The following is a 12,033-nucleotide window of genomic DNA, read 5'->3' as shown; positions in this document are numbered from 1 at the left end:
TTCTGCTAAAATGACTCTGCTTGTTAATGAACCTGTGATGATCACAAGTTCAGATGTGGGAGTTTTGAGAATGACGTTCTCTCACAGCAGCCTTTAAAACACTCAGAGCTGCTAGTTCAGTAACTTATTAACAAACTGACATAAACAGAGACTCAAACCACCATCATGATTAGAATAGTTGGCATGTTAAATGTCAGACGCATCAGCGCTACAGAGAGCTTTTAATCTGGACCGAAACAACACAGGTTTTTAGCCTGATTTTAACCCAGATCTCCGGAGTGATCAGAGGATCTCAGATATTTTCAAACATGTCTGATTTTTATGACTCAGAATGTTCTCGAGTCCTGTAATGTGAGATGGTCAGTGATGGAGTAACCTACGGAATCACAATGATAATTAAAAATGATGGTTCTTGAAGGTTCCTTTGTACAGAAAATAGTTCTATATTTTCTAAAACCATGAACACTCAAAGAATCATTTGTATGCTTAATTTTTTTTTTCATTGGAGTGCTGTAGACGGTTCTATATAGAACGTTTTTGAAAAATCTTCTATATAGTACCATAAAGGGTTCTTCTATTTCTACAATATCAACACTGTCTTTAATAAAGAACCCTTGAAGAACCATCATTTTTTAAGAGTGCAGTTCAGCTTTGTGTGTGTGATGTGAAAACGGGGAACTCTGGGATTTTGAGTTCTTACTCGTAGCTGAAACTGGTTCTGTTTGTTCTACTCTCTCTCTCTGCCTGATCGTCTAGTGTTGCGCAACCTCACGACAAAAACTCCAAGAAACTCTGTGAAAAAATGACGTTAAACTGTCCAGCAGACTGTCCAACAATTTTAAAATATGATGTCCAAACAAAATGGAAATGTTTTGTTTATTAAAACAAAAAACTGGCATAATCTCTCTACTAATATGTTGTCATTGTTGCACTGTGATAATGTCATATGACTGCAGAGGAATCAGTCCTACAGAAAATAAGACAAAGTTTGTCTCCTGGGTGATGATTCACATTCTAGCTAAAGCTGGAAAGGCTGAACAATATATTTGATTTAAATGAGATCTCTGACTCGCTGTTCCTCACTCAGTGGAGAAGAGAGTAAACATTTGATGCAGCAACAAAAACAGCAACGTACTAGTAAAAGATTTAGTCTATTTTCAATAATAACTAAAGTTTTCTTTACTTGGTTTATACAACATTTTAATTTTTTTTTTTACTTAAATATTCATCTATTATCTGTGTTTTTTTTTTCAAAACACACACACAGTTTCCTCATTTCCCAAACTAAATCAGAGAGAGGTGTTTGTGTGTCATGGAGAGACTCAGCAGCAGTGATAGACTAATAATCAGATGAGCTTTATTAGAGCTCAGAGAGGAACAGCAGAGATCTTCAGAGTACAAGAGACACTGATGATCATGTTCTCCCTGTATGAGCCCAGAACTGACAAGTCAGTCCGTCTCCAGTTCTCCACACATCTGTCTTCATCTCTCCCATCAGAAATAGAAGATTGAGAAATGCAAATCTGAATTTATATCTAAAAATCACATCCAACACTTCAATAAAAGCAACCAGAAGCTTAAATGAGATTCTCAACACAAGGAGATAAAAACAAAATAAAACAAAAAAATGAACAACTTTTCAATTTTCAGTTCTGTGAAATAAAGTGCCAAAAGTTTAATATTGAAAACATCTATTTGTTTAATATTTTTATATTAATAATTAAATATTAAATTAAATGTTAAACAATTAATATTAAAAAGAAATATTCTATAGTAAACTTAATGTATGATTTTCACTGAACATAAAATATCAAGCAGCAATAAATCAGCACTTGTTCGTGAGTTAAATGTTGTGGGAGTGTATTTTGTTCACATTTCTAGAGACAAACAGCCAAAATAGACTCAGGTAAACAGTTTAAAGGTCACTCTGATTCACACAGGAGCCACACTGCATGCATTATGCATCATTATTAATATTCAATGTTTTCAGGGCTCTCAAGACACAAACTTCACATTGCTGCAAGTTGTCCTTTGTTTCGTCAAGCAGTATTTAAAACGAGCACCCTCTGATTGGAAGGGAATGTTGTCAGGGTGAGCCACAAGAAGCCCATGGCAACACTGCCTTTTTTGAGACACTTTACTGGTAGAGAGCAATAATGAACCAAGCACCATTTTAAGAACTAGCTTCCAATTTTCATTTTTTGTGATTACTGAATAATATAAAAGAAAATTAAGTCACAATACACCCTCTGTTGGTCATTCTATACAGAGGTTTCAAATTTGGTTATAATCAGACAACTGCTTTTTTTTATTTTTATTTTTTTTAAGTCAGACTAAGCCAAGTCACACCAATTTGTTCAAGTCTTGTTTGCTTCTCTGTTTTAAAGTATGCCAATTGCAATTACTGTTGGAGCTCCTTCTATTGATTGGAAGAAATGTTGCGATATATTAAGAATATAATAGATATGTTAAAATCTACTAGCCTGACTTCCTGTGTAATTTGTAAAAAAATAAAAAAATAAATAAATAAATGTATGTGCAAGTTTTAAGTGTTTATGGGGTGAGTTGTTTGGACCCTTTGTTGTTTTCTTACTTTATTCTCACAGAGATTAATGATATTTCAGCTTGTTGGCACTAGACTGACCAATGTAATGTCTACCTAACATTGATTCAAGCCACATTTCAAAGCTCATTATTTTCTGCATAACTATGACATTTAATCACAATCAGAGCATCAGTGATGGATTTATAGACTCCTGTGTCACAATAAGCCAGGCCAAGGCTGAGCTGTGCTGATAATGCAAGATTTGTTTAATAGTTAAAGACCTTCCTGGTTAGACTGTCCTGGTTGTTTCAGGACCATGATTGAGAGGATGCAATAAAATCCATTGAGTAGTATAACAAATCAGTTTTTAAACTTTAACTATTTGCTGGTAAACAACAAAAAAAGACTTGCATTTGCAAAATTGTCAGGTTTAGTTAAAAGCATAACATTCAAAAATTCCCTTGTGATTTGGCTCCCTCTGGTGGACAAAAAAATCTATCACCTGATTCTGTGAACTATATTTGTTCAAATCAAATTACAGGATTTCCTGTGACGTTAAGAACCATACATATATTTGCAAAGTGTTAAGGCTCATTAAGCTGTATTATTTGAAACAACTGTAATGTCTTTTTTAATCTTAGATAGAACTTATGATTCTATAGATTGTTGCCAGCACATTGAGCATTGTAAGAGTTAACTTAAGCCGGTTCAAGCCAGTTTTCATGTTTTCTCAGCTGATTATTCTGAATGTACATATGAAATTCATACATAAAAGTCAGAAACCTTCCATGCCACAAGATAAATATTTTAAAGCCTACAGCTGTATGTATATTTGAAGTTGTAATTTGCATTTAATACGGAAGCTCTGGTGGCCGGAGAATATATTGCAATTCCTTCGGCCAAGATGAGTTTAAATAAAATATAAATATTTCCTGTGCAATTTTGGAACAAACATTTGATTTTGGAATAACATATAACAGAAAAATTGCCCAAAACAATCCTGATCTGTAGCAATTTTTGTGAACTAAGCTAAATTTCAATGGGTTTAATTGGCACATGGCAGCCATATTATTTTTTTATTTATTTTATTCTTGAAAAACCTTAGACTAGTAGACAAATGTAGATGATACATATTTTGCCAATTTTGATGGAAAATTTGGGGGAGGCACCAAATAGAACCAGTGAGGCATATTGTGGAATAGAACAAGGACTAGGCAGAATCAAGAATTTTGAATGTAGGCCTCATGGTTCAGGAGATGTGGGCCAAAATGTGACAGAGTAGAAGATTCTTCCTCACTGAATATCAGACATTCATTTATTAGTGTTGTTTGTTTACTATTTTCTTTCTCATGAAGCTTTCTGTACACAAACACACACGTCCATCTAGTTCACACACTCATACTGTATTTACACACACTGTGTCTCCCTCTGCTGCTGGAGCTCCTCACACACATTCAGAAATCACTTCATCTCTTCATTTTGTCGTCTCTTTGGGGATCAATAATTCACATCATCACACACTGAAAAACAAAGCACAAAAAATAACTTTCATTATAAAAAATAAAAATCCTTCAATACAAAATTAGTCAAAATAATAATCAAGTTATTCATTTAAAAGACGTAGAATCAGTTTCCTACATGTAGCTTAATCACAGAGATTTTACAGTGTGAATCACTATCGGCATTTCAGTTTAGTCTAAGATCAGATTTAATCCCTGTCTGAGAAAGCAGCCCACAGTGTGTGTGTGTGTGTGTGTGTGTGTGTGTGTGTGTGTGTGTGTTTGTACACATTTATCTGGAATCATTGTTACTCACATTAGATCTTGTAGTCTGTAATGTTTATCATGCTTAAGAGCAAACAGCAGCTCACGTCCTGTCTTTATTTGGTGATTCCCAAACAGATTCAGCTCTCTCAGATTTGAGGGGTTTGATATCAGAGCTGCAGTCAGAGCAGCACAGCCTTCATCTGTGATATTACAATTGAACAACCTGCAGAAACAACAATGACTGAGTCTGATGTGGATGTAAACAATGGTAAAGCTAAAGTACATGCTTCTGTTGATGAAGATGTATGTCTCTAAGCTGATATTACGTCAATCACACACACTACATTTCTTTATTTATTCTGGAACAAAAAACTGGTAAAGTTGTGTTATGCTACACTTGGTGGTTGATTGCCAACAGTCAGTAAAATGATGGGTATAAAAAGAACATCCCAGAGAGGCTGAGCCTTTCGGAAGTGAAGAGGAGAAGGGGTTCACCACTCTGTGAAAGACTGCACAGGCAAATAGGGCAACAATTCAAGAATAACATTTCTCAAAATTAAATAGCAAAGAACTTTTGTTTTTCATCATCTACAGTCGGTACATAATATCATAAGATTCAGAGAATCTGGAGAAATCTCTGTATGCAAGGGACAAGGCCAAAAACCAGTATTTGCTGGCCGTGATCTTTGGGCCCTCACTGCATTAAAAACAGATGTGGTTCTGTAGTGGAAATCACTGCATGGACTCAGGAACACTTCTGAAAACTGTCTGTGAAAACAGTTCATCACTGCATCCACAAATGCAAGTTAAAACTCTAAAATGCAAAGGAACCATATATAAACAGGGTCCATAAACGCTGAAGCCCATTTTGAATTTGAAAAACGTTTCAAAAAAGTTGGGACAGGGGCTTGTTTACCACTGTGTTAACACCTCTTCTTTTAACAACACTCTGTATTTGGGAACTGAGGCGACACTGCTGTAGTTTTGAAAGTGAAATGTTTTCCCGTACTTGCTTAACATATGATTTCAGCTGTTCAACAGTTCGGGGTCTCTTGTCGTATTTCTCTTTTCATAAAGTGCCATATGTTTTCAGTGGGTGACAGGTCTAGAGGCAGGCCAGTTTAGCACCTGGACTCCGCCTGCCGCCTTATCTGGGCCCGAGCTCATTTACAAGGGACTGAGGAGAAGTGTAAAAGTGTCCTGTTGTCCAATAAAACAACATTTGAAATTGTTTTTGGAAATCAAAGACACTGTGTCCTCCAGGCTAAAGACCACTCAGCTTGTTATCAGCATACAGTTCAAAAGCCAGTATTCATGATGGTATAGGGGAGCATTAGTGCACATGGCATGGGTGACGTGCACATCTGTGAAGGCACCATTAATGCTGAACAACAAGCCTTGGCGACAGTGGCAAGGAAAAACTCCCTCAACAGGAGGAAGAAACCTTGAGAGGAACCAGACTCAAAAGGGGAACCCATCCTCCTCTGGTCGACACCGGATAAGAGGACAGACACAAAACAGTATAAGTGGATACAGTTTAACACCACTGTGCAGTGCGCTGGCCGCATCTCAGGTCAGACCCTCTTAGGACAGGCAGCCACTCAGCTCAGGGAAAGAGAGGGGAAGGGGAAAGAGAGGAGAAGGGAAGGTAGGGGGGAGGGGGGATGAGAGGGACATAGTTAGAAAAACAAATTAATCAAAGGCTCGACTAAACAGGTAAGTTTTTAGCCTAGACTTAAAGATGGAGGCTGTGTCTGAGTCCCGAACGCAGACTGGTAGGCTATTCCAAAGCTATTCCAAAGGGGGGCTTTGTATGAAAAGGCTCCTCCCCCTGACGTAACTTTATTTATTCTGGGTACTAATAATGAGCCCGCACCTTGTGATCTAAGTGGGCGTGTCGGTTGATAATAGGAAATAAGGTCACTGAGGTACTGAGGATCAAGGCCATTCAAAGCTTTATACGTCAGTAGAAGAATTTTGTACTCAATGCGGAATTTAACTGGCAACCAATGTAAGGTACACAAAATTGGGCTAATGTGGTCGAATTTCCTGGTTTTGCTGAGAACTCTGGCTGCAGCGTCCTGGACTAACTGAAGCTTGTTAAGGTTTTGGCTGGAACAACCAGAAAGCAGAGCGTTACAGTAATCTAACCTGGACGTGATGAAGGCGTGAACTAACGTTTCTGCATCCTCTAGCGACAGTGCATTTCTTAATTTAGCGATGTTACGCAGGTGGAGGAAAGCTATTCTGGTAATATTGGTAATATGCTCATCGAAGGCCAGACTGGGATCAATCGTGACACCAAGGCTTTTTACAGATGTGCCTGGTGCAATTGAGGAACTATCGAGATTAAGAGTAAACGTAGGCAGATTATCCCTAGCAGCTTTTGGACCAAGAAGAAGGACTTCGGTTTTGTCCGAATTTAGTAAAAGGAAGTTGCTTGACATCCATTCTTTAATGTCTTTTACACAGTCCTCTATCTTATTAAGTTCAGTTTTGTCCTCTGGTTTAGCTGAAATATATAATTGTGTATCATCGGCATAGCAGTGGAAACTGATGCCATGTTTTCTAATGATGGTACCTAGTGGTAGCATATATAAGGTAAATAACATGGGTCCTAAGACAGAGCCCTGTGGAACACCATACTTTACTCTTGTGAGAGCTGATGGTTCACCATTTACATTAACAAACTCAAAGCGATCACTAAGGTAAGATTTGAACCACGAAAGAGCTTTACCTGTCACTCCTACTAGTTTCTCAAGCCTGTCTAATAGAATGGAATGGTCTATTGTGTCAAATGCTGCACTAAGATCGAGTAAAACCAGTAAGGATATGTTTCCTTTGTCAGCGGATAATAAAAGATCATTTACAATTTTCACTAACGCTGTTTCGGTACTATGGTGAGGCCTGAAGCCGGACTGAAATTTTTCATATATATTACTCCTATGCAGATGGGAACATAATTGTGGATGTTCCAAGGATGGCCAAATGCTTAATGTCTATATTAAAAAGAGTCCATATTAAAAGAGTCCAGGTGCTAAAGTGACCTGCCTGCAGTCCAGACCTGTCACCCACTGAAAACATATGGCACTTTATGAAAAAAGAAATAAGATAAGAAATCCTGAACTGTTGAGCAGCTGAAATCATATGTAAAGCAAGAACGGGAAAACATTTCACTTTCAAAACTACAGCAGTGTCTCCTCAAATGCTTACACAGTGTTGTTAAAAGAAGAGATGATGAAACACAGTGGTAAACATTAAGAGACCCTTATAAGTCCCACAATGGGGAAATTTCACCTCCGCATTTCACCCATCTGTGCAGTGAAACAGCACATACACACTAGTGAACACACACACTAGGGGGCAGTGAGCACACTTGCTCGGAGCAGTGGGCTGCCCTATCTGCAGCACCCGGGGAGCAGTTGGGGGTTAGGTGCCTTGCTCAAGGGTACCTCGGTCATGTACATTATTTAATCTAAACTCATAAACTGATCTTTATTAACAGGAATAATATGCTACTTACATATTATTTTATTCATCATTAGTTAACAGTATGTAGTGTAGACCAAAATGGCTGTAGTTTGTAGTCAGTATTTGAGTTTAGAACAACAGATAAGAAATTAATATCTACCAAATGTGGTTTAATCAGGTAGATTTACTTCACCCTTTATACACCGTAGCAGGTTAAACAACATGAGATACAGAGAAGCAGCTCGGCTAATGCTGACAGCCTTCAAAACAAAGTATGATAAAATCCTGAAGACCAGATGAACCACTCAGATAAAACTTAAAGCAAAATAATGCAAAGTTATCACATTTATATTCAACTTATCAAGCAAATCCACAAAGTGGAAATATACCGTATCATTTGCAGATAACGATGGACAGCATAGTGTACAGACACAACAATAAAGTTTTAATACTCTGTTTAAGCAATAACAGTGCTAGCAAAATAAGAGCCCCGAATATGTTAAAGTTTATTATGTGCATGTCCTTTATTTTTAATCGTTTTCAAAAACATCAACAATAACAACAATTACTATTACTATCACTACTACTACTACTACTACTAATAATAATAATAATAATAGTAATAATTATAATGACAACAATAATATTCACAATACATCTAAGTAATTTTGGGGAGATGTTTGTTGAAAGAGCGTTCTTATCCTAAAAGGTCTAACTTCATATTTCCACAACAATAAAAGGGGGCTTTTCCCTGTTTACAGCATTATTATTGATGTGGTGGTTATTAAAAATAATAATAATAATAATAATAAATGTCAACTAAAAAATAAATAACTATTAATATATAATCATTATCATTTTATTATTATGACATTTTTAATGATAAAAATTGGACAATGTAATAATGATAATACTAAAAGCAGTGTCTGCTAATATAATACAATATAATAGTTTAAAATATGTATCCAATTTGAGCTTGTTATTTATTAATAAACAAACTGCATAATACAGATATGCAGATAATACAATATTTTAATATTATAATGAGGATAATTATTATTAACAATAAAAAATATTCTAACAACTATAGGCTATTTCTGTTGATAATAATAATAAAAAGAATAATAATAATAATCATTATTAGTAGTAGTATAAGTACCAGTAGAACATACATACATACATACATACATACATACATCATCTAAACCGCTTATCCTTCTGGGTCGCGGTGGGGTGCTGGAGCCTATCCCAGCGCTCACTGGGCGCAAGGCAGGATACACCCTGGACAGGTCGCCAGTCCATCACAGGGCAGACAGACAGACATACACATTCACACACACATTCACACCTAGGGGCAATTTCAGCATGTCCAATTGGCCTGACTGCATGTTTTTGGACTGTGGGAGGAAACCGGAGTACCCGGAGGAAACCCACGCAGACAAGGGGAGACCAGGCAAACTCCACACAGAAATGACCCTGGTCGCCCGGCCAGGAATTGAACCCAGGCCATTCTTGCTGTGAGGCAACAGCGCTACCCACTGCGCCACCGTGCCGCCCCTACCAGTAGAAAAATAATACTATTTTTTCTTTTTCTTTATCTTTTATATATGCCCTTATATTTTTTACTTTTCATTCAATAATAACGATGCATAACACATTATTTGTTACAGATTATTACTATATGTGTTCATGATAAGTTTATGCATAGTTACTAGGTTACTAAGGAGCCATATTGAAAAGTGAATATACCACATATGCTTTACTGGGAGAATATGCATTACTGAGGAGGATGTCATGTGAGACTCTCAGAGATGATCTTACCTCAGTGTCTCCAGTTTACAGAGAGGATTCTCCAGTACAGCAGAGAGCAGCTTCACTCCTGAATCTACTAGTTTATTATCAGACAGAATCAGCTCTCTCAGGTGTGAGGGGTTTGATTTCAGAGCTGAAGTCAGAGCAGCACAGCCTTCATCTGTGATATTACAATCACACAACCTGCAGAGAGAACAATGACACACTCTTCACTCTCTCAGTTCAGAACACACAGATCAGTTCAGCAGGACCTTTTTAACAAGGTGTGACGAGTCATAAAACAGGTTTATTTAGCATATATCCACTTATTATTGCCACTTTATTTATAAAGCACTTTTCAGACATAGAACAGCTTAAACTGCTATCAAATAAAATAGTAAAATAGTATGGTTAAATAGTATGGTTAAATAGTTTTGCAAATGAAACAAAATAAAGTGAAATTAAAAAGGTAAAAAGGAAATACAAATATGCAAACTTGCATTACAATTTTGAAGAAGAGATGAATTAAAAAGATAAAATTGTGTTCAGGTTAAAAGTGGCAAGAACAGAAAACAAACACAATAAACAGCTTTAGGTGAGAATGCAAAACCTCCAAAGAACTGAAACAAACATCCTCAGGATATTAATTCTGAAACAACAGACTCAAATAGAGATCAGAGAATATTTGCGATTAGAGAACATGTCTTACTGAGGACCAAGTCATGTGTGACTCAGAGAGATGATCTTACCACAGGTTCTCCAGTTTACAGAGAGGATTCTCCAGTACAGCAGAGAGCAGCTTCACTCCTGAATCTCCTAGTTTATTCAGAGACAGATTCAGCTCTCTCAGGTATGAGGGTTTTGATTTCAGAGCTGAAGTCAGAGCAGCACAGTCTTCATCCATGATATTACAATTAAACAACCTGCAGAGAAAACAATGACACACTCTTCACTCTCTCAGTTCAGAACACACAGATCAGTTCATCAGGAACTTCATCAACAAGATGTGACTACAGTCATAAAACACAGATTTATTAGTAGAATTTTATTTTGCAGATCTGTAGTAATGGTAATTCTGGTTATATAACTTAAGGTAAAGCACAATAAAAATGTTTTATAAAGACAAACGTGGTGTGGTTTGAGCTAATTTCTGAGAACTGTGTCAGATCTGTGCTTTATAATAGAGTAACAGTATTTTATTGACAGGTAACACAAAAGAAACATGTGAACAGCCCTGATTCTGTGTAATCTCAGTACATTTACCTCATCTACCTTTTCTGTAGGTGGAGCTACATGTAGAAGTAATAGAACAACCATGATTGATTATAATGCAGTAACAAGACTACAGTATAGTTACATTATTTTAAAGAACTGATATTACAGCTCTAATATATTTTAGTTTCACTGTAATTACAGTGTGAAACAATGTCTGCGAATCAGTGTGCCTCACCAATGCATAATAGGTATGAAATAAAGAAGGAATATAGAATAAATCCTAATATTATAAAAACCTATAAAAAAAACTGAAGTGATTTTTTAAGGAATGTATAATACAAGCATATAATGTAAAATATAAAATATTTTTAATAACTTTTTTTTTTAGTTTTACTCACTTTTGCTGTAATCATTAAAATTTGTCTTTTTGGGCAATTAAAGTTCATTGCCATTATTTTATATTTTACTAAAAAATCATTATTACCATTTTATTTATTACTTCAGTTACTAACTTACTATTTATTAACAACTAGAAAATGAATATGCAATTCTTAGGTTGGAAGAACTTGAACTACCATAATATAACCATATTATTACACACTTATTACTGTGACTTTATACATACAGCAGCTCATAACAACAGAAGGAGGACTTTTTTCTGTAATTTACAGAACATTTACTGAAAGGTTTGTTTCAAAAATCAGTAGCACAATACCGTCACTCAGTAACCTGTAACTATGCAAGAACAAATCATGAACTAATACAGTAATGAATTAAGTATTATGCTTCTTTACTAATGAACAAACATGAGGAGGACACAATTTATGGGTTGTTTCAGGACATTTAATGTAAAGTATGTGTGTAAAAGTTTTATTTTATGACTAATATAACCTAATCTAGGCTTTCTCATCTTAGTGAGCTTACTTTGGGTATCTGAAGAAGGCATGTGTAGTGTGAAATAAAAAAAAAATAATAAGCTGTTCATTATCTTGCAAGTTTTAAACCGAATGGTTAAACAATAAGTTTGGACAGCGTGTGAAACCTAGAACTGCAGTGAAGCAGAAATGCACAGAACTTATGCTGGAAACAATTTACAGTACAGTTATGTGGATACATAAGTGGATAAACACATTTAACAGATAGATTTTCAACCATTTCACAAAAATAAAAAAAAATAGTTTATTCCTCCATGTTTACAGCCATCACTGAAAGGTCAGCTTCTCTTTCATCTGGACTAAGTTTCCT

General features: G+C 36.0%; 1 protein-coding gene across 1 annotated transcript in view; it reads right to left on the bottom strand.

Moving 5' to 3' along the window:
• Positions 1 to 3,486: 3,486 nt before the first annotated feature.
• Positions 3,487 to 12,033, bottom strand: part of LOC118802096 (NACHT, LRR and PYD domains-containing protein 12-like) — a 49,666-nt gene continuing 41,119 nt past the window's right edge. The window contains exons 13-16 of the mRNA XM_036562562.1: positions 10,323 to 10,496; positions 9,604 to 9,777; positions 4,361 to 4,534; positions 3,487 to 4,065 (exon numbers count right to left, since the gene is read on the bottom strand). Coding sequence (XP_036418455.1) covers positions 4,059 to 4,065; positions 4,361 to 4,534; positions 9,604 to 9,777; positions 10,323 to 10,496 — 529 coding nt within the window. The 3' untranslated portion in view covers positions 3,487 to 4,058. The remainder of the gene's footprint in view (positions 4,066 to 4,360; positions 4,535 to 9,603; positions 9,778 to 10,322; positions 10,497 to 12,033) is intronic.

This window comes from Colossoma macropomum, unplaced genomic scaffold (assembly GCF_904425465.1).
Source record: "Colossoma macropomum unplaced genomic scaffold, Colossoma_macropomum, whole genome shotgun sequence".
In the NCBI taxonomy this organism is placed as follows: Eukaryota; Metazoa; Chordata; class Actinopteri; order Characiformes; family Serrasalmidae; genus Colossoma; species Colossoma macropomum.
Note: the sequence above shows the minus strand (reverse complement) of the source record. Positions and strands in the feature narration are given on the sequence as shown.